The sequence below is a fragment of the Talaromyces stipitatus genome, genomic scaffold (genome assembly GCF_000003125.1).
Source record: "Talaromyces stipitatus ATCC 10500 scf_1105507295549 genomic scaffold, whole genome shotgun sequence".
Classification (NCBI taxonomy): domain Eukaryota; kingdom Fungi; phylum Ascomycota; class Eurotiomycetes; order Eurotiales; family Trichocomaceae; genus Talaromyces; species Talaromyces stipitatus.
Window position 1 is genome coordinate 658,757 of NW_002990117.1, and position 20,850 is coordinate 679,606.

General features: G+C 46.2%; 9 protein-coding genes across 10 annotated transcripts, besides 1 other annotated feature; 6 read left to right on the top strand and 3 right to left on the bottom strand.

Annotated features, from left to right (window-relative positions):
* Nucleotides 1-88: 88 nt before the first annotated feature.
* TSTA_011160 (U5 snRNP component Snu114, putative) lies at nt 89-3,741 on the top strand (the record flags this gene model as incomplete). The annotated part of the gene is made up of 4 exons (XM_002483195.1): nt 89-108; nt 187-332; nt 389-2,617; nt 2,669-3,741. The coding sequence occupies 4 exons, from the start codon at nt 89-91 to the stop codon at nt 3,229-3,231; spliced, it is 2,958 nt and encodes a 985-aa protein (XP_002483240.1). The 3' UTR covers nt 3,232-3,741.
* TSTA_011170 (cytoplasmic protein required for cell viability, putative) lies at nt 2,747-4,557 on the bottom strand. Of its 2 annotated transcripts, none has more exons than XM_002483197.1 (3): nt 4,361-4,557; nt 3,794-4,096; nt 2,747-3,740 (listed from the first exon to the last, which is right to left on the bottom strand). In XM_002483197.1, exons 1-3 carry the CDS (start codon nt 4,398-4,400, stop codon nt 3,367-3,369), a joined length of 717 nt encoding a protein of 238 aa, XP_002483242.1. In that variant the 5' UTR covers nt 4,401-4,557; the 3' UTR covers nt 2,747-3,366. The 2 variants fall into 2 exon arrangements, with proteins under 2 accessions (XP_002483242.1, XP_002483241.1); XM_002483196.1 differs by lacking the exon at nt 4,361-4,557 and adding an exon at nt 4,203-4,300 and having other exon boundaries at nt 3,794-4,144.
* A 974-nt stretch (nt 4,558-5,531) lies between these two features.
* Nucleotides 5,532-8,427, top strand: TSTA_011180 (C6 finger domain protein, putative; the record flags this gene model as incomplete). Its single annotated transcript, XM_002483198.1, has 8 exons — nt 5,532-5,586; nt 5,647-5,691; nt 5,741-6,247; nt 6,295-6,633; nt 6,681-6,962; nt 7,017-7,570; nt 7,623-8,065; nt 8,118-8,427. The coding sequence occupies 8 exons, from the start codon at nt 5,532-5,534 to the stop codon at nt 8,425-8,427; spliced, it is 2,535 nt and encodes an 844-aa protein (XP_002483243.1).
* A 55-nt stretch (nt 8,428-8,482) lies between these two features.
* TSTA_011190 (uncharacterized protein) lies at nt 8,483-10,423 on the top strand (the record flags this gene model as incomplete). The annotated part of the gene is made up of 2 exons (XM_002483199.1): nt 8,483-8,613; nt 9,490-10,423. 2 exons carry the CDS (start codon nt 8,483-8,485, stop codon nt 10,421-10,423), a joined length of 1,065 nt encoding a protein of 354 aa, XP_002483244.1.
* TSTA_011200 (ribosome recycling factor domain-containing protein) lies at nt 9,393-11,551 on the bottom strand. Its single transcript, XM_002483200.1, has 2 exons — nt 10,919-11,551; nt 9,393-10,868 (listed from the first exon to the last, which is right to left on the bottom strand). Exons 1-2 carry the CDS (start codon nt 11,438-11,440, stop codon nt 10,521-10,523), a joined length of 870 nt encoding a protein of 289 aa, XP_002483245.1. The 5' UTR covers nt 11,441-11,551; the 3' UTR covers nt 9,393-10,520.
* Nucleotides 11,552-11,776: 225 nt separating this feature from the next.
* TSTA_011210 (uncharacterized protein) lies at nt 11,777-12,322 on the top strand (the record flags this gene model as incomplete). Its single annotated transcript, XM_002483201.1, has 4 exons — nt 11,777-11,968; nt 12,036-12,094; nt 12,148-12,212; nt 12,273-12,322. 4 exons carry the CDS (start codon nt 11,777-11,779, stop codon nt 12,320-12,322), a joined length of 366 nt encoding a protein of 121 aa, XP_002483246.1.
* Nucleotides 12,323-12,409: 87 nt separating this feature from the next.
* TSTA_011220 (uncharacterized protein) lies at nt 12,410-13,378 on the top strand (the record flags this gene model as incomplete). Its single annotated transcript, XM_002483202.1, has 2 exons — nt 12,410-12,498; nt 12,562-13,378. 2 exons carry the CDS (start codon nt 12,410-12,412, stop codon nt 13,376-13,378), a joined length of 906 nt encoding a protein of 301 aa, XP_002483247.1.
* Nucleotides 12,956-12,988: a microsatellite.
* On the bottom strand, nt 13,071-15,462 carry TSTA_011230 (LMBR1 domain protein, putative). The gene is made up of 3 exons (XM_002483203.1): nt 14,812-15,462; nt 13,748-14,761; nt 13,071-13,695 (listed from the first exon to the last, which is right to left on the bottom strand). Exons 1-3 carry the CDS (start codon nt 15,359-15,361, stop codon nt 13,529-13,531), a joined length of 1,731 nt encoding a protein of 576 aa, XP_002483248.1. The 5' UTR covers nt 15,362-15,462; the 3' UTR covers nt 13,071-13,528.
* A 719-nt stretch (nt 15,463-16,181) lies between these two features.
* TSTA_011240 (cleavage and polyadenylation specificity factor subunit A, putative) lies at nt 16,182-20,836 on the top strand (the record flags this gene model as incomplete). Its single annotated transcript, XM_002483204.1, has 9 exons — nt 16,182-18,156; nt 18,210-18,502; nt 18,547-18,717; nt 18,764-19,114; nt 19,166-19,364; nt 19,421-19,496; nt 19,544-19,997; nt 20,058-20,205; nt 20,260-20,836. 9 exons carry the CDS (start codon nt 16,182-16,184, stop codon nt 20,739-20,741), a joined length of 4,149 nt encoding a protein of 1,382 aa, XP_002483249.1. The 3' UTR covers nt 20,742-20,836.
* Nucleotides 20,837-20,850: the final 14 nt, after the last annotated feature.

The window sequence follows — 20,850 nt, forward strand, 5'->3', positions numbered from 1 at the left end:
TCACGGTTTGCGCTTGCAAGATCTAATCTTTGCGACGTGCAGATTTATTAGAGCTGGTCATTGCAACCTTGCTCGATTACAAGACGCCATGGACGATCTCTACGATGAGTACGTTATTCCTATTAACATTATATTAAAGAGTTTGCTCTGGTTTATCGGCGTGTTCAAGCTAATATGTGTCTGCAGGTTCGGTAACTACATTGGCGAAGGTGGACTGTCAGAGGAATCAGAGGCCGGAGATGTTCCTGCAAGTGGCTATGTCTACGAAGATCTGGAAGAAGAGGAGGAGGCTGCCGAGGCTGAGGCAGCAGACCAGTTGATGGAGGTTGATGGTAGGCTCCATGGAGACATTCAGATAACGCGACAGAAGAGCTTACCATTTCCACAGAAGGTCCATCGAATGCGGTTGTTTTGCACGAAGATAAACAATATTACCCCAGTGCTCAGCAAGTATATGGAGCCGAAGTCGAGACCCTGGTACAAGAAGAAGACGCGCAACCACTTACGGAACCAATCATCAATCCAGTGACGCAGAAGAAGTTCTCATTACAGGAAGCCGATCTTCCTCCCGTTTTTTATTCGAGAGAGTTTATGGCAGATTTGCTCAATTATCCAGACCAAATTAGGAATGTTGCGATTGCAGGCCATTTACATCATGGGAAAACTGCGTTTATGGACATGTTGGTCATGCAGACACACGACATCAACGAGAGACTGGAAAAACGCACCGGAAGAAAGCGAGACGAACAGCTGCGGTATACGGATGTGCATTTCCTCGAACGCGAACGGCAGCTATCTATCAAATCCGCGCCAATGTCTCTCGTCTTACAAGGAACGAAGGGGAAATCGTATCTGTTCAATATCCTGGACACGCCAGGCCATGTCAATTTTGTCGACGAGGTCGCAGCCTCTTTGCGCTTGGCGGATGGTGTCGTGCTAGTTGTGGATGTAGTCGAGGGCGTTCAGGCAAATACTGAACAAATCATCAAATATGCCGTTCTGGAAGATCTGCCAATGACCCTGGTGGTCAACAAGGTCGACCGATTAATCCTCGAGCTGAAATTGCCACCGAATGATGCGTATTTCAAACTGAAACACACCATTGAGCAAGTCAATTCCATCATTGAGAATGTCATTCCGGGAAGAGGTGAGAGCCGACGATTAAGTCCGGAGAAAGGAAACGTCGCATTCGCATGCAGCTCGATGAACTGGTGCTTTACCCTGGAATCGTTTGCCAAAATGTACGCTGAGCGTCATTCTAAACTCGACAGTGCAGAGTTTGCAAAGAGATTATGGGGAGACATCTTCTATAACCCTCGAAGCCGCAAATTTACGCGAAAGGGAGTTGAGGAAGGATCTAAGCGATCATTTGTCAACTTCATTCTTGAGCCTGTTTACAAACTCTATTCACACACAATAAGTGAAAGTCCAGAAGACTTGAAAGAAACGTTAGCGAGCTTGAACATATACCTAAAACCATCTCAGCTCAAATTGGATGCAAAAGTGCTTCTGAATCTAGTCTGTGAGCAATTCTTCGGCCCGGCTACTGGATTCGTTGATATGTGCGTACAGCATATACCATCTGCTGTAGAGGGAGCATCACGGAAATTGGAGCGATACTATACCGGACCTTTGGATACACACGTTGCACAGTCGATGTTGAAATGCGATTCGGAGGGGCCACTGGTAATTCATGTGACCAAGCTGTTCAATAGCTCTGATGCTTCGAAATTCGATGCCTTTGGGAGAGTAATGAGCGGTGTTGCCCGTCCCGGACAGCCGGTTAGGGTCCTTGGCGAAGGCTATTCGGTTGATGACGAGGAGGACATGGTTAATGCAACCATATCTGATACATGGATTGCCAATTCTCGGTATAACGTTCCTACGGATGGTGTCCCTGCGGGTAATTGGGTATTGCTAGGTGGTGTAGACAATTCGATTATGAAGACCGCTACGCTTGTTGCGCCCAAATTGGAGAATGATGAGGACGCTTATATTTTCAAACCACTTCGTCATATGACTGAATCTGTATTCAAGGTCGCCGTTGAGCCTATCAACCCATCGGAGTTGCCCAAGATGTTGGATGGACTTCGGAAAATCAACAAGAGTTACCCATTGATATTCACCAAGGTAGAAGAATCGGGCGAACATGTCATTTTGGGGACTGGCGAGCTTTACATGGATTGTGTGCTTCATGATCTGCGCAGACTCTATGCAGAGATGGAGTTAAAGGTTTCCGATCCTGTTACCAGATTTTGTGAGACTGTGGTGGAAACTTCTGCAATCATGTGCTACTCCATTACACCGAATAAGAAGAACAAGGTGACCATGATTGCCGAGCCGTTAGACGATGGTATCGCAGAAGATATTGAGAGCGGCCGCGTCCACATCAAGGACCCTATCCGAAAAGTGGCCAAGTTCTTTGAGGAGAAATATGAGTGGGATAAACTAGCAGCACGCAGTATCTGGGCATTTGGACCGGAAGAAAACGGGCCTAATATATTGCAGGACGATACGCTTCCGTCACAAGTTGACAAGAAGCTACTTGGAACTGTTCGTGATTCTATCGTTCAAGGCTTCAGCTGGGGAACGAGAGAGGGTCCATTATGTGAAGAACGTACGTTTACCCTTATCGCTACATCTCTGATAAGAAACTAACACAGACTAGCTATTCGAAATACCAAGTTCAGACTTACAGACATCTCCCTCGCCGATCAGGCCATATACCGTGGCGGAGGACAAATCATCCCCACCACCCGTCGCGCAATCTACTCGTCCTTCCTCATGGCATCGCCCCGGTTAATGGAACCCGTATATGCATGCGAAATGCTGGGTCCGGCCGACGCAGTCGCCTCTGTATACACAGTCTTGTCACGACGACGAGGCCACGTCCTATCCGACGGTCCCGTAGCAGGTACACCACTCTACTCGGTCCGCGGTCTCATACCGGTGATCGACTCCTTTGGATTCGAGACGGATCTCCGCATCCACACCCAAGGACAAGCGACGGTCAGCCTGGTCTTTGATAAATGGAGTGTTGTCCCCGGTGATCCACTTGATCGCGAAGTGAAGCTTCGACCGCTGGAAATGGCGAGTGCGCAGGCTATTGCTAGAGATTTTGTGCTCAAGACTAGAAGGCGGAAAGGGTTGGCGGAGGATGTGACGGTTAGTAAGTTTCTGGAACCTGAGTTGTGGCGGGGACTTAAGGATAGTGGTGTACTCGAGGGGTAGTCTAAAAGCATCCAGGAAATGATATCAAATGGAAATGTATGATGAGATTAGTTGGCGTAGGTCGGGCCTGGTCATCAATGCATTTATGTCATCATCAATCTATATATAAATACAATTAGTGTCTATAAAAATTAGCTAAGCGCAAGTCTCCAACATCTTCCCAATAACCCCCATAAGCGTCCCGTTCTCCAAGGCCGCCGCAACCCTTTCCTTATCCGCCAGTTGCTTATTCACCTCCTCTGCGGTACTATGCGTACCTTCTTTAATGCGCACATCAACTCTGAACCTAGACGGTAGCGACTGTTCAAGACGGACTCGAACACCGAGACCGATCACGGTGGCCAAACTGCAGTGTGTGATTGTCGGGGTGATTAGCACGGTGACGGTGCGGAGGGGCGAGGAAGGGTTTCGGGGTAAGGAGGGTGTTATGGAGATATCTGGCAGGGAGACGACGGCGAGTGAGCCGAGTGATATTGGGTGTTCGGGGTCGGAGATTGTTGAGACGAGGTCTATATCCATTAGTAATTGACTATCTTTGAGAGGGGAGAGGGGTGATGCATACCGTATATCTCTTGCTCATCAATAGGTTCCTCATATGTATTATCGTCGTCGTCATTATCATCACTCTCGGATTCACTGCTACTATATGACGAGCGTAGAGCGAATGGATCGGTTAATTCGGGCAGTGCGAGATCTTTATAAAAGACTGTCCCCTCATAACCCGCCACATCTGCATTTTTGGCCTTGGTGGTTGACTTGTTTCGTTGGCGGGTGGGAAGATCAGCTGTATTGAGGATTGTTGGGTTGACGTTTTGCATTTCTGCCATTTTATCTGTTCTTCGTCTGAATGATTCTATTCGGAGTACTATGAAGTGATGTTAAAGTGGTTAGAATGATCGACGCGATAAGATTTCTGATCGATTGATTAGTAAGTAATTTTAACCGTATTGTAAGGATACTGTATTGCGCACAGATAGAGAAGGCCAAAAGTAAGCTTTTCTCTGCTTCTGGCTCGTATCGGCAGTGTATCAGCTTGTGTCACTTTGCAACTGGTACCTTTCGGCCATTTTGATGCGAGAGGTACTTGCATCACTCGATAAGAAGAATATTCATGCATATAGCCACTTACTAGGAATCTCAATGATCTCTGAATGTCCATGTAATCGCATAAACACACATACTTCGTCCTCCTGGAGTCCTTAAGGAATAAGAGTCAAGCTTGACCCGCTACTCCGTGTTTGCTCCTTAATCATGATTTGACTTTGCGCTGTTACAGGTGGGTTTTGGCTTCTGTTAAGAGACACTTTCCAACTGGAACAAGCAGAATGCCAGCTGTGAGTGGAGAACTGCCAATCATCTAACTCGATGCGTCGCATGAATATCGAAGATTGTGTGTTCGGTCGGTAGATGTACCGGCTTTCCTCTCATTTCCTCTCCCCCACCCCCTGCGACCACCTCTCGACCTCCTCACCGTTCATCTCATCTCATATTCACAACGTGGCCAGCGAGAGAATGCTGTACTATATCTTCTACAGTAATCGCGACACACACCCTGCATATTAACCTCTAATACGCCAATTGATCCTGCATATATACTCATTTCAACCTGTCGCATTCGATTCTGCTAGCATAAGCGCCCACGCTATCCATTCGCACCTCCAACAGATCCCCCGCATACGATATATACCCTTGATGGCCGGCAGATTTCACTTGCATCAAGCTTGTGTCTTTGCGTGATTTTTATTCTATTTGTTTCATCGCGTCGTCATCCGCTGTTCGCTGTCAATATAACGTGCCATTTTGTGTTTCAAACCGGCTGGCTGCGGGCAGGAAGGATATAGGGTATTGCCACAACCTCTCCAGACCTCCCACATTACTCAGCGGCGGCGCAGTGCTTTCCCACATATCGAAGGAAACAGTTCTGCGCTTTAATTTTATCCTGCTTCTATCGTCTATAGAAGTTCTCCGTCCTCACGATAGTTACGGTTCGGCGAACTCGATGTTGGATCCACCCCACTCGGTTTCGCGTTGATATTACCAACAAGTGGATATGCGATAGGCATTGCGTTTATGCAACAAGGGACATATTTATAGCCTTGTTTTTCTCCGCCGTATACACGAATCTGATGTCTTGATGCGAACCTACCTACGATTTATACTATACCCCGAAAATCTCCAACTCCACCGAATAGAGTTTAGGTCGCGATCCCGAGGTTGACAAGTTGATCGTGCAGCTCAGGCCAGATATCAGATTACGTACTCGCCTGATTTCACTGTTCAATGACGATATATAATACGACATGCAACCATATACATTTACACCTCCAACTGGGCCCCCGCGGGAAGGCCAGAAGAGTGAGCACCGGATCCGGAAATTGTATGGCTCTATTGTCACATAATCTAACTATCGTCCAGACTATGTTTTTGTCGATGAGCACAATAGACACAAGAGGCTCAAAGGTAGGATGGACTCTATAGGAAACGAGTTTCCAGAAACTAATAGTGACAGTGATGCGCGCCTGTAATGGCTGCCGAAAAAGGAAGATCAAATGTGACGCTGCCACGACCAACTCATGGCCCTGCACAGCATGCCAGCGACTGAAATTAGTCTGTGTGCCTCCAACCATAGGCCAGGATGGCGACCAGACGACTCCGGTGCAAGGTGTTGAAGCAGAGCAGGCCGGATTCCGAGACCATTCGAATCAACAGCAAAGTATTCCGCACCATGAATTAATGCAATCTAACTACGTTAACGAAGATCCTTTACTTGCAAATAATATCTCACCATACGGCACGTACTCATCCTACATCCCGCAGAATCATGGCATGTACGCTTCGGCGCAAACTCCTGAGATCGCTGTCACTCAACATCCTTACCAAAATCAGTATTTTCAAATGGGCGCACCCCATGGGCTTCCTAGTGCAGATAGTGGCGTTTTTGTTGATCCGGAGCAGTCCACAGCTGAGAACCTTAGTGAAGCGCTTGGTGAATTGAGAATTGACGAGACAGGAATCGGTAAGTTCGGACTCTTGATGAAGTGGGTTTTAATTGACACGTATAAGCACCATATATTCGACAACAGCGAAAAGGATTGACAGAGCCTGCGGCTCCTGTACAAGACGACGACGAGAATCTCCCTCCACTTAGCACTGGTGCTGGCTCCATCATACGAATACCACCAGAACTGATGCCTTCGAATGAAGAGGTCATGGAGTACTTCAAAATCTTCTTTCAAGACATTCACCCATACGTACCTGTCATACACCGTTCACATTTGTATCAACAATGGCGTAATGACCGGTCTTCGATATCTCCGTTATTGTTAGAAGCACTGTTTGCGTGTGCAGGTAGAATGTCGGAGGAGCCTGCTCAGGGTGCTCAGTGGCTTGCACTTGCTACTCGTAAGTTGTTTATAGTCTACGTTTCAGAATTTTCTGACGCCGACCAGGTCACGAATCAAGTTTCATGGACGTTCCGCGCCTGAGCACGATACAAGCGATGCTGTTGTTGCTAAAAGCACGAGAGTCAAATCCTCGAAAAGGATATTACTACCGTTCCTGGCAGACAATCAAGACTGCCATTTCCATGTCTAAAGATCTTGAGCTCCATGAACACTATGCTACTCATCGAGAAGGGAAATCATGCGGCCTTGACGCCGTGGAGTGTCTGATCCAGACGAGAGTTTGGCAGACGTTGTTGGTAGTCGAGGTGATGGTTGGAGGCCCGCAAGGTTTGTATCTACCTTTTTTTTTTATTTTACAATCGTATGACTAACTGTGATCAGGTCGGTCGGATTATGAAGTAAACCCGGACACGGTAGATATGCGACCGCAACTCGACACTATTGATACGGATCAGTTTGAAACCGATCGTTCGCGGCAGTTTTCTTATTTTGTGAAAAACGCCCACCACATTCGTATCTATACGGAATTATACCACAAAATAAAGCGGCAGAAAGACTGGGCCTCGGATCCACGCTTCACAGAGAACAACCCGCTTTTCGACGAGTGGTATCGAAGCCTACCGCAGGATCTTCAGGTTACGTACCCTAATGATGGTTCTCCGCCGTGGCTGCCTTCGCACTTTGTCGGAAACATGCACACTCACTATCATCTGGCTATTATAATGGTTCATCGCCCACAGTTACTGGCATCTAAGTCCTTTACAGCTGATGGTGGTTGGAAAAGGCATATGCAGCTATGCTATTCTTCGGCAAAATGTCTTTGTCGACTGCAAGAAGCGATTATTTCTCGATTCACACTCCAGGGACTCCGTTTCATGCAACGTGGAATCAATTTTACTGTTTACGCAATTTTGACATGCACTATGCTACATCTAGTGAGTTCTTCAGTCATGTCTCAACACATAAATTAGGTTTAACATGTCACAGGTTGCAATAACGTCTCCAGACCCTGAATTTCATACAGATGCGCGTGATTATTTCACTCGACACATGCGTATCCTGGAAAAGTGTTCGACGACGTGGCCACTTCCTGAGATTCAAGCTCAAATCGACGCGCTGAGGCAGGCTTTCTCTGCTGACACCACAAAGCCATTTGAACTCAGAGCAACTTTCCCATACGGCAGTCCATCCGAGCAATACAACTCTAGTCCTCCGGCGTTCGAATCACAATACAACCAGTATGGCCAACCGAGTCCCCATCGGTTAGGGTTCACCTCCCATTCTACTACACCACCTACAGGCGTCGACGATTCTAAATCCGATACCTCTCAGCAGACCAGTATGAGCATGCTTCGCAATCAGTTTGGAAATCCCCAGCTCAGTGTCCCGCTTGTAGACGAGAATAGTTGGGACCCTACTCCGGTTATCACGTAAGATTTTCAATCTCATACCATAGAGGTCACTATGCTAACAAAGACAAAGTTCGTGGAATATGGCATTTCCTGTCGATACATCAACTTCTCCACAGATGCCATTCGCGGGTACAGGCCAAGCAATGACTGCGGACGGTGTCCCAGTTCAGTACCCAATGCAGTATACTCCGCCTGCCGGTAAAGTCATGTCCATGGACGCTATGCAATCCATGTCGCAAGCAACGTACGAGCCTCAGCCTGTCATGACTGCCAGAGACTGGCAGCAGAGCGTTGCAAGTGTCTATGATCCGCACGGCCTGAAACGCAGATGGAATCATTCCGTTGATATGACAGATTACAATGTCAAGCAATCAAGATAGTTGGCATTGCAGGTGTTAATCTAGGCAAGACTTTATTGCCTTATTTCGTGAAATCATGACTCCATTGTACGGCGCAGATTTCGCCTACAAAGATCAGGACCTCGAAGAAGGCACCAAACACGTCTCTCTCAATCTACCCAATCTTGAACACGATCTTGTTTGTACATTAAATTTCTCCGTTCACATGTTTGTCCTTTTTCACGCATCTTTGACATCTGTGTATATGTACGAGTTGTTGAGCTGATACCCATGTATGAATTTACGACGGCGTGTGGCGTGAAGAGCGGTGCGATTGAATAAATTCCAACTAGTAATTGATAAGTTGGTTTGCAGCTCGTCTTTTCATAATTTGTTGTAGTATGGTAGATCGAAATTCGTGTAGATGGCAGTATGCTCAACGATTGAGCTGCTTTGCGATGTAATCATGCACTCCACCGGATACGCACACAGCTTACTTCCCAGACCATGATTCCAATCCCAAAAGAACCAAAATACCAGCAGAGCTTACGCTCTACTAATCAGAAGAAGAAAGAATCAAGTCCTCCTCCCAACCCCAATCCTCTCATCCCTCGACCTCACAATCCTCGCCTTATCACCCGGCAAAGGCTTCAACTCATCATTGGGGTCATATTTCTTGCCCGATGTCGTATGAAGCATAGACTCTGATCGAGAATTTCCTCCTTCGGCATTGAGCTTTTCTTTTTGGAGTCGTTCTTCTTCGAACGCGATTAGGTCTTCGGGGGTGATTGTTATGGCTGTTGGTTTGCGGCGGAGCATTTTTTTTCTCCTAGTAAATTCGGATAACGATAGAGAGTAATAATACTGTGTGTATAATGTGTAGATTGTGTCTGTGAGAGATAAAGTGGTGTATGGGGATGGTGTTTGTTTATCAGCGCTGGAGTGCATCACGTGACAAAATCCTGGAGAACTTCAATTATCCGTTTGAACTTCTCTGTTTCAGTTCGGAATGCTCTCAATTGAATTCCACCACATCGATATGGACCGGATGGTTCGTTCACATACTCTGAGAACAGTCTACTGTTCTCCGTATAATGTTAAAAGAGCGAGCAATGCCAACATTCGCTTGACTCGAGCATTCTCATCTGGAACCTCACATCAAAGTGAATCCGATTCGAAACCATCACTAGTGAAAAGGACACCCGTATCTCGCCCGCGAGTCATTGATGCCAGATCACTCGGTACACGCCACGCTGCTCCTAATCAGTCAAATATCATTCGAGCACCTCAATTACGGCTTCGACGTGGTACACTTGCACGAGGCCGACCAGGAGCTGGCGGAGCAAGGAAAACAGGCAAATCTCGCACAGCCAACGCGGCAGCAGCAAACAAACGCACACAACGCCGCAAGCGAGATAATGAGGAAGACGGCGAAGAAGTCGGTCGCGGAAATGATTTGGAGGCTGTTTTTAACGAAGTGAAAAATGCCTCGAAACCGAAACCTGTGCGGTACACACCGGTCAATTACGACATGACCGCTTTGAAGGATACATGGCCGTCTTTACCCACGGGCAAAACAGGATCAACGGGTACCGTCGTGGAACGATTGAATCTACTGAGTCGTCGATACGGAGCCGGCTATGTCTCACCAATCGAACTCGCCAAGCGACTCTTTGACGGTGAACGAGTCTTCTTCACCGGCGAAGAAGAGAAGAAAACCGTCATGGCCGAAGTGAGCAGACTCGCGCAGGAACGAGCCGATAAATTGACGCAACGCAAAGGCGATTTGATTGAGCCTGAAGATTCGAGTTTTGCGTCTATCAAGGATGACGAGAAGAAGGCTCTCGTGGGGCAGATTGTGCGTGGGCAGTATGAGGGATGGCAAAAGGGGGATGTGCGTCATCCGGTGTTGGATGAGGTGCAGAGACAGCTTTATAATAATGAGACTTATCGGATGACCGGGAAACAGGCTGAGTTTATGGGCAAGTTTCAGTCTTTACTTGCTTCGGTGCAGCGGGCAAAACGGGCTTCAACTTGATGTTTTTTCTTCAAGATGGTCTAAGTGACCTGACGTGGAATGTAGTATACAGTGTTTCTTTTTTATATTGTACAGTAGATTTACAACAGATTCTATACTAAACCTGCTCCATACCCTTTCTAGCAGATTCAAACGTATCCTTAACATCCTTCTGCGCCTTCTCGACCAATTTCTCCATCTGATCATGCGCTTTTCGAATATCATCCGGTCTGGCTTCTTTCTTCTTCTGCATATCCTGTAATCTTTTATGCACGCTTGCGCGAGCACTTCGCACTGCATTCGCTGCTTTATCCATTGCCCCCTTGGCTGCTTTTATGGCTTGATCGCGCGATTCTTTGGTTGGTGGTGGAATGGGCACGTTGAGTTGTAGAGGGTTATGCGCATCTGGTTGTGGGGTGAGGGACAGGTTAGATGAGATTATAGCTGAATTTACTGGTTTGACGAGCTGTGTCTCCATTAGCATATTGAAGTCCGGGAAAGAAGAAGCAGACTTACATCCTCTTCACCAACGATAATAGTAACTGCCCGTCCACCCTTGGGAACTACTTGAGCAACTTCACTCAATCGCACCGTCTCATTACTACCCTTGACCAGATTCACGCGCAATTGCTCAATGACCTCTGGATTAAATCGGCCGCCTGATCGAAGTTTTTGCAGATCTTCTTTTAGGCGTGTGAGGGCGTCTGAGATTCCGGTTTGTAGCTGTGAGAAATTGAAGGGGTCGGGTCCTCCTCCTGCTCCTGCTGCTGCTGATGTTGATTGTGAAGAGTCGACATCGTCGTTGCGTTTGTTTTTGTCTTTTTTCTTGCTTAGGGATGCGGAGTTTGTGAAGGTGTGTCGTTGGAGGTGGGTGAGTGTGATTGCGCTTCGGTTTGATGAGGATGGCGTCTGGTATCTGGAGACATTTTGATTCAGGACGATGCTATATTGTGGTCTATTGACCGTAAAAATCGAGTGAGTTAGACATTTTGATGTCTTTGCTGCAGTGGAAAAGTATCTTCTTGTTGCTAGCGGCATTGTAGATCAGGTCGAATTGTTCGACTAGCTGAATCGTTCTCGTAATTCAGTCCAGTTGTATACTGCAATTCAAAAGCAATGTCTATAGGGAACTGGTGAATTGGAAGTGGTGAGGTACAGTGAAGAGAAGCTTGTGATCTCCGGAGAAGATGCCAGCCCTCCGCCGATACAGTATTGATACGCAATTATTTACAAAGAACGTAAATATTTCAACTTCTCTATGTTTGTTTACTCAACTTTCTACACTCAGTATTGATATCTCTTTTCATGAGTTTAGTTTGGTTTTTTTGATCAACGCTCTTGACTCAGCGAATAACAATTTATTGTTCATACAACATGGCCCCAAAAGAAGACAGCAAACAACATCCAATGCCAGCACTCAAAAACAGTCCTGGTGACCTATCTCTTCAACCTGAAGATCTCCAAAAATGCAGCTGGGATCAGCTCTTGGAAATGTTCTCCAGTGCATTGAAGGAACATGAACAACTCGATAAAGATCTTCAGCATCAGACGATGGAATTACTTAAGGTATTGACCAGTAACTACTATGCTAATGACTTCCTTCTATGGACACAGTTGACAGTCATGGGTATAGATATTTGAAATATGGACACAAGTTACTGTTTCTCGTGATGAGGATCGGTCGTATAAAAGGTATCTCAGCATATCTATATCGTGATATCGACTAGCATCTAACATCACAGCAGATTTCAGACACGAATGCAACACGTCCAGAATTCTGAACGGGAGCTAGAAGAGAAAAAGGAGCACTGTAAGTCCAACTTTTCCCTTTCTGACACTATCCTGGAGGAAACATACTCAATCTTTTCAGATGCGAATGTTGTCAAAGCATTCGAGAGTGCATTGGCGCTGCTTAAATAGTTGTTGTAGCTTGTGTGGGGCTGTGTCAACTTCCCATCTACATCAACCGACAATTCATCACGAACATCCCAATAGTCGTTCATCGACATGACTGACCGGCCTAGTAACGAGGATAAGCGGTTGCTAGAACGGTTAAACGCTCTGAAACCGTCTACAGTGCAACTCGAACGTCGAAAGTGCGCAACCTGAAATCGCATATCAATCCACTGAAGCCAGTTACTGATTGATTAGATATAAAGAAACGTCGTCCTAAATACTACATCACCACTAGACCCATTCGCAGGATATGAGGATTCGAGTGCTGGATCTAGATCGAAACTCGACGATCTAACGACGGGCTCATTATTTGCGGAAGATGACATTCTAGCGCCTGAGTCGTTGTTGGATGGAGATGCGATTGAGGATTTACTTGCCAGTTTGGGTAGTGAGAATAATCAAATATCAGAGACTACGGCTACACAGTTTGGAAACAATCCGAAAGATGACAAAAATCACGCGCGAGAACTGCTCAGTGACGCATACGGGTTCATTCAACAGACGTCTACAACGGAACCTGAAGATAGATCACCTCATACTCTGAAAAGGAAGAAGGACGATGATATACCCGATTTCTTAAAAGATATTGACAGCAGCGAAGAAGAAGAAGAAGAAGAGGAAGAAGACGAATCCGACGAAGAAAACGATGAAGCCGAAGCCGCAAAATATGTGAAGAATCTCTTAAAAGAGATTCAAGAAAATCCTCCTCCTACATCACCAGGCAAAGATAACAACAGCACCTCCCCTACGGGGTTTGAGGTCGAGGAGAATGACGATGATTTATCTTCGCGTCTAGCAGCGCTGTCTCTCCCATCAGCTCCAGATACTCGACCTGGCGAATCTGCCAGAAAGGATGATGAATCTCCCGATTGCTGTTGTATATGCTACGATACTGCAAAGATGAAATGTTTGGATTGTGAAGGGGATCAGTTGTTTTGTGTTCGATGTTGGTGGGAGATGCATATGGATGATGGAGGTGATTCAGGGCACAAAGCTGTGAAATATGAGCGGTCTTCGTGATCAGTGATAATATGTATTTCATAATGAAGAATTGAACGATCTGTGGACAATATATAATCAAACCCTATGCATAACCTATAAACTGTGCATCCATAAAACACCAAAATTCCCAGGACCAAAAATCATACACTTCATGATATAAAATCAGAGCTAGGCGGATTCCTCTCCTCGAATATCTTGCCACGTCGCATTGAATCGTCGACCCGTACTAGCTAGCAATCCTTCCTCTTCGGCTTCCTCGGCATCTTCATCGATTTGATGTTCGTCGAGTTTCGGTGTACGGAATAAGGAAGTTACAAGGATGATCAAATATAAACCTGTTTGACGGAGTTAGCAATGTCCAATATGATCAAAGCAGGAGAGGAATACCTAGGAAAACGAATTGAGCCCAGAAAATAATGACACCGAAATATGGAAAGTTCAACGTGACTCTGTTGAAGAATGTGCTGACCACACTTGGGGTGCAGACCTCTTTGGCAGCTGGGTTATCAGCCAATTCTGTACATGGCTTGATAAGATCCTTGTCCTTGTCGTCAGAGCAATCGGCTTGTGCGCCGGGATGGTTAATTGGTTTATCGCAGAATGTCTGTGGTCCAAAAGTAGCGTATTGAGGGGCGACAATCATTGACATGGCATAGTTTAACGCAAGTGTGATCAATGTCAACATCACGGTCGCTAATAAAAGCGCTTGTGGTGAAGTATGACCTTTACGGATTTGAAAGATTCTGATCCAGAGGAAGCGAATGCCCACTGTCGCTATACCGACGACGGAGCTACTGAAGAATAGCAAAACAATCAATGCGAATAAAACGTAGTCCACCGGAAAGACGCGCGCGGATTGCACGAAGATCCAGTTGATGGGATTGAAGACATTAATATGTCCCAGGATGTATCCGCAGTTATGCTTGCAGACGGAGTTGTTCGCCTTGTCGATTGCGGTGAGCAGCATAGAGACCCAGATGAAGATGGCGACGATAAGAAGCAGAATTCCTCCGAGAAGCTTGAAAGGCCTGAATACCGCTTCTATTTTGAACCATGCTTGAATCAACCAGCTGCGTCCTTCGCCCTGTGCTTCTTCAATCAAGCGTTGCCTTCGGATAAGTGTTCTTTCCTCCCGGACTAATTGATCAAATTCCCTGCGGTCTTTGGATGACAATTGATCTGTATCTCCGCCACAGCGGGCATTCAATTGGCGTTGACGTTCGCGGTTGCTCTCGAGTTGCGATGCGGTATTTGCTTTTAGTGTAGGGTTCGAGATCGAGGGCGCAGTCTTGATAAGTGTGATGGGCAAGAATGCAAAACCGGTTGAAGTATAAACGACGTAAAGACATGTTCCCAGCGTGAGGAGTATGCCCAAAGCGAAGGTGAGCGCTCTTTCGCCATCTGCTCAAGTCAGCACAAAACGAGTGGTAAGCTATCTTCAATGAACCCACGATTCTCAGTCAACAGTTTTTTGAAGAAATCCAAATCCTTGTCCTCCGATATGCCTCGAATCGGAATGAAAAATCCAGCAAGGAAAAGAATGACAGCAAGAAAGATGAAGGCAATCGTATACTTGAAAGCATTCCAAAACCGTTTCCCAAATGTCTGCTCCCCTTCTTGCACAGCAACTTCATCATATTCCTCGTACCAGAAATAGGTAAACGGCACAACCAACAAGCACAGCACCGCATCCAATGAGTAGAGTAGGTAATACACCACTCTCAATGAGAAAACTATTTTATCCACCTCATCCTGCGAAGCCCAATCCTTGCGGCGGCCGAGCTTGGAAGAAGTCGTCGAGGATATGAGGGCGACATCAACTGGTTGTAATAGTACAGTCGCAAGGAGAGCTGTGATTGTGATGATAGAGACTATTGTTACGAGCGGTGATCGATCCCGAGGTGTTTGGTAAATATAGATGAAGATGGAGGCGACAGCAAACAGAATCGCGACGACGATCGCATAGACGATCCATATTAGTGAGGATTGTATGCCGGCCATACTTTCATGCTGTGGTCAGTACACCAGATTGAAGATACAGAGATGAGTGGTAAGTCATCAGCCATTCAACTGAAGCAGTTGCGAATGTGAAACTTGTTGATGTTCGGCGTCGGAATGCAGTCCAGTGAATGATGTAATGCCTACAGCTTGTTGGTGCCTGATTTTTGAGGCAACATGTCCTTAGTTGATAGTCTTTCGCCTGGCTAGTAGATTTCAGACTAATTTGCACAGGGATCACATCCTGACAGGTAGGTAATATATCAACTAATTATTCTCTATGCACTGGATCCCCTCCATTGTCGTTTGGGACCTTCATTTTCATGCCAGTCTTAATCGGTGTGAGATACTGCCAGATAGGTTACTGTAGGTAGAGAAGGAAACATGGCTTATGGTCAAAAACCCGAATTGACATCCAAGCAATAATCACCTCTATGTGTCGAGATTGGGCCACACCTCGAGACATGACTGAAGTTAACCCTAAAAATATCGAAATTACGATGGATGTAATGACAGTACACATACAGTGTACTGCGCAATAGTCACTTACAGTCTGCCGTAATAGCTTCCTTCGATAAACAAAGATCGGTGTTTTATTGGACGATCATTTTCAACATCCATTCCCATCCAAGCAGAAAGTTCTCAATGAGCCATAGCTTTCGCATGAGTGGATGATACTGCTATATCGATAATTGAATTGAACGGAATTTGATCAGTACTGACAAATTTCGAGACTTATTTCATGCTCGAATAGACACAAATCGCATCATGTCTGGTGTATGAACGTCAAAACAGCTTTGAATCATCTCAAAACACCCTGAGAATGCAATGCTATACTGAAGTGCTACCTCCTTCGGGAGTAACGCATGCCGTATCTGCAGCGTTCACTTCAGCTACGGCAAATAATCTCGTTGTCATCAAGACATCTCTTCTACAGATCTACAACCTGGTCACTGAGACAGTTACTCCTTCTGTCCTGGAAAATGGCCAACGGGCAAATGACAACGAGAAAAGAAACGAGACAACAAAATTACAATTATTTGCTGAATATGATCTTCACGGAACAGTGACTGATATATCCCGCATCAACATTCTCAATTCAAGGAGTGGGGGAGACGCCCTTCTCTTGTCGTTCAGAAATGCGAAACTCAGTCTGATTGAATGGAATCCCGAGATACAGAACATCTCGACAGTGTCAATTCACTATTATGAAAAAGAGGATATCACGCTCAGTCCTTGGGCACCTGATCTCAGCCAATGTGATAGCCATCTCACTGTGGATCCTAGTAGTCGATGTGCTGTACTCAATTTTGGAGTGCGGAATCTTGCTATCCTACCATTCCATCAAGCCGGCGACGACTTGGTCATGGACGAGTATGATCCTGATCTAGATATGGATGACTTTACTGGACAGGACAAGAATACATCCCACACAGACAGCAAGAAGGGAACGGAGAAAGACCATACTCACCAGACTCCCTATGCAGCTTCATTTGTCTTGCCGTTGACTGCCTTGGACCCGACGTTGATTCATCCTATTGGTTTGACATTTCTGCATGAATACCGAGAGCCCACATTTGGTATTCTCTACTCACCCATCGCCACCTCAGCCGCTTTACTCGAAGAACGGAAAGATGTTGTGGTGTATTCTGTGTTTACGCTGGATCTGGAACAGCGTGCTTCCACGCCTCTTCTGTCGATAGCAAAATTACCAAGCGACTTATTACACATCATGGCTCTTCCCGCTCCTGTCGGTGGCGCTTTGCTAATAGGATCCAACGAATTGATTCACGTTGATCAATCCGGAAAGGCCAGTGCGGTGGCGGTCAATGAATTTGCAAAGCAGGTTTCATCATTTCCTATGATAGATCAATCTGATTTGGGGCTTCGACTAGAAAATTCAGTCGTTGAGGTTATCAACAAAGAGTGCGGAGACATACTTCTCACCCTTTCGACAGGCGAGCTGGTTTTGGTTCACTTCAAGATAGATGGAAGATCAGTTTCTGGACCCGTTGTATGTCCGGTACCTACAAATTCGGGAGGCGATGTTGTCGGCGCTACTGCTTCATGCTCCATCTCTCTCGGGTCCGGCAAGGTGTTCATTGGCAGCGAAGATACCGACTCGCTTCTCCTCGATTGTTATGTATCATCAGCAGTCTCAAAGAAGAGCAAAGACCACGGCGAAGATCAATTCGACGAGGATATGAACGATGAAGACGATGATGATATGTACGAAGATGACCTGTATTCATCAGCGCCAAAGGAAGCGGTTAATAAAGCAGTCTCAAATGGCAGCGCCTCAGAAGATTACTCATTTCGAGTCCTTGATAAACTGCCGAGTTTAGCTTCTTTGCGTTCTGTCACCGTGGGAAAACCAGCCAGTCGAGACTCTGATGCGGGGAACGTCAGCCAAAGTGTACACGAGTTGGAGCTTGCTGCAGCTTACGGTTCTGGCAGGAATGGAGGAGTAGCTTTGCTGCAACGCGCGCTTCATCTAGATGGCATTTCTACCATGAACGGCGAAACTGCTGATTCCGTGTGGAATATAAATACGAGCACAAAATCCGGTCGTAACGATCCAAGCGAAGGGGAAAGCCCATCCTATGTTTTCCTTACCAAGTCGAATTCAACAGATAATGAGGAGACTCTTGTTTATGCAGTTAATGGATCTAATCTAGAGCCGTTCAGTGCTCCAGACGTCAACCCGAACGGGGATCCTACCGTCGATATCGGCACGCTCGCTGGAAATAGTCGTGTTGTGCAGGTGCTGACAGGAGAGGTTAGGGTGTATGATACAAGTAAGTGTCCTTCAGACATAATTTCTGGTCTTGTGATTGACACCCATCTACAGATCTTGGAATGGCTCAGATCTATCCTGTATGGGACGAGGATGAGGGCGATGAGCGATTCGCAGTTAGTACTAGTTTCGCAGACCCCTATCTCCTAATTATCAGAGACGACTCGTCTGTTCTTCTCCTCCATTCCGATGAGAGCGGGGACCTGGATGAGTTGAGTAAACCTGAGACTATCTCTTCGCAATCATGGCTCTGCGGATGTTTATACACGGATAAACATAATGTTTTCGAAGATAATGCGACAGGAAATACCTACATGTTCTTGCTTAACCAAGAATGCAAATTATTTGTAAGTGGATGTACCGTTACCGGCATAAATAACTAATTCTCTAGATGTTCCGCCTACCCACGAGGGAACTTGTTTCTGTGACAGAAGGAGTTGATTATGTATCGTCTATCCTTTCTTCAGACCAGCCGGCCAAGCGTCTCAACTCTCGCGAGACCATTGCAGAGCTTCTGGTCGCAGACTTGGGTGAAATCTCGACGGCGTCTCCATATCTGATCGTATGTCGAACCCCTGAGAGTTACACACATTGACTAACATGAGCAGATACGATCCGCTACGGATGATCTCATCATCTACAAACCAGTCCGCGAAAACAGCAAGGACGAAAAAACCGGTGTTACCTTGAAATATATAAAAGAATCAAACCATTTCCTGCCCAAGGTGCCAATAGAAGCAGCAGCAACTGACACTCAGCAAAGGATGCCGGGACTTCGACGTCTAGCTGACATAGGTGGTTATGCTGCAGTTCTCATGTCCGGGGCATCTCCAAGCTTGGTTGTCCGGACATCTAAGAGCCTGCCTCGTGTTTTTAGTATTCAAAGTGACTCTATCCGCGGTATCAGTGGCTTTGACAGTGCTGGCTGCGAAAAGGGTCTTATATATGTCGACAACGAGGTATTTCTCCCTTTCTGTTTTTGTTGCATGAGATACTGATTAGAGGTCAAGCATGTTGTTCGAACTTGCAGGTTACACGATAATACACAACTCGACTTTTCATGGCCGATTCGCAAAATACCGCTGAATGAAGAGGTTGATTATCTAGCTTATTCTACAGTGTCGGGAACATACGTTGTTGGTACAACTCACGAGCAAGATTTCAAATTGCCTGACAATGATGAATTACATCCTGAGTGGGCAAATGAAGGTTAGTGATCAACATGTCGCTGTCATTATATATAAATGAATCTGACAAGATACCAGACATATCTCTTCGACCCAAAGTGGCGCAAGGCTCTATCAAGCTACTTAACCCGAAGACTTGGAAAGTCATCGACAGGTCAGTTATGATCACCGACTGGAGATGAAAATCTAATAAGGTCACAGCTATACATTCAATGCCGCAGAACGCATCACCGCCATCGAAAACATCAACCTCGAAATATCCGAAAAGACCAGTGAGCGAAAAGACATGATCGTGGTAGGCACCACATTTGCCAAGGGCGAAGATATCGCAGCAAGAGGAAACGTATACGTCTTTGACGTGATCAATGTTGTTCCCGACCCTGACGAACCCGGGACAAATCTTAAACTCAAACTCATCGGGGAAGAATCTGTTAGAGGAGCTCTGACTGCAGTTTCGGGTATTGGAGGTCAAGGGTTTTTGATCGTTGCGCAAGGACAGAAGTGTATGGTGCGAGGGTTGAAGGATGATGGGAGTTTGTTACCTGTGGCTTTTATTGATGTTCAGTGTTATGTCAGTGTCATCAAGGAGTTGAAGGGGACGGGAATGTGTCTTATTGGAGATGCACTGAAGGGATTGTGGTTTACTGGCTACTCGGTACGATACTATCAATTTACTAACAAGAGGAACTGACGTACTAATTATGTTGGCATATAGGAGGAACCGTATAAAATGACGCTCTTTGGCAAAGACTTGGATGAGTTGGAAGTGGTGACTGCTGATTTCCTACCTGATGGCAAGAAGCTTTATATCCTCGTTGCAGACAGTGACTGCAATCTACACGTTCTTCAATACGACCCAGAAGGTACGTAAACTTGACCTTATAAACCATCTGAGTGAAAAGACTGACGATTGAAAGACCCCAAATCATCAAACGGCGACCGACTCCTCAACCGCTGTAAATTCCACATGGGCCACTTCGCATCTACCATAACCCTCCTCCCACGCACCGCAGTCTCCTCGGAACTCGCAGTCATGAACTCGGACTCAATGGACATAGACTCGTATATCCCCTTACACCAAGCCCTAATAACCACTCAATCCGGATTAATGGCCCTCGTGACATCTCTATCCGAAGAATCCTATCGACGCTTATCCGCTCTGCAGTCGCAATTAAGTAACACCCTCGAACATCCATGTGGGCTGAATCCGCGCGCCTATCGGGCCGTCGAGAGCGATGGTGTCGTAGGCCGGGGAATGATTGACGGCAAGTTATTGATGAGATGGTTGGATTTGAGTCGACCACGGAAATTGGAGATTGCGGGGAGAGTGGGTGCAGATGAGTGGGAGATTAGGGCTGATTTGGAGGCTGTTAGTGGTGCAGGACTTGGGTATTTGTGATCTAGTCTAAAGGGAGAGTGGTGGTGATACAAACATCCTCCTAGATAGTGCTAAAAAGAGTTTGTCTAATCATACAATATGTTAAAATACATAAACCAGGCCGAAGCCG

What these genes read in the sequence shown, in the direction of transcription:
- TSTA_011170 (XM_002483197.1), bottom strand. Translation starts at nt 4,400, where the DNA reads ATGCGATTACATGGACATTCAGAGATCATTGAGATTCCTA. An exon ending in AGAGATCATTGAGATTCCTA is followed by an intron (nt 4,097 to 4,360) that starts GTAAGTGGCTAT and finishes ATCACTTCATAG; the next exon opens with TACTCCGAATAGAATCATTC. An exon ending in TGATGAGCAAGAGATATACG is followed by an intron (nt 3,741 to 3,793) that starts GTATGCATCACC and finishes TAATGGATATAG; the next exon opens with ACCTCGTCTCAACAATCTCC.
- TSTA_011200 (XM_002483200.1), bottom strand. Translation starts at nt 11,440, where the DNA reads ATGCCGCTAGCAACAAGAAGATACTTTTCCACTGCAGCAAAGACATCA. An exon ending in TTATCGTTGGTGAAGAGGAT is followed by an intron (nt 10,869 to 10,918) that starts GTAAGTCTGCTT and finishes ATGGAGACACAG; the next exon opens with CTCGTCAAACCAGTAAATTC.
- TSTA_011230 (XM_002483203.1), bottom strand. Translation starts at nt 15,361, where the DNA reads ATGGCCGGCATACAATCCTCACTAATATGGATCGTCTATGCGATCGTC. An exon ending in AAAACTGTTGACTGAGAATC is followed by an intron (nt 14,762 to 14,811) that starts GTGGGTTCATTG and finishes TGACTTGAGCAG; the next exon opens with ATGGCGAAAGAGCGCTCACC. An exon ending in GGCTCAATTCGTTTTCCTAG is followed by an intron (nt 13,696 to 13,747) that starts GTATTCCTCTCC and finishes TCCGTCAAACAG; the next exon opens with GTTTATATTTGATCATCCTT.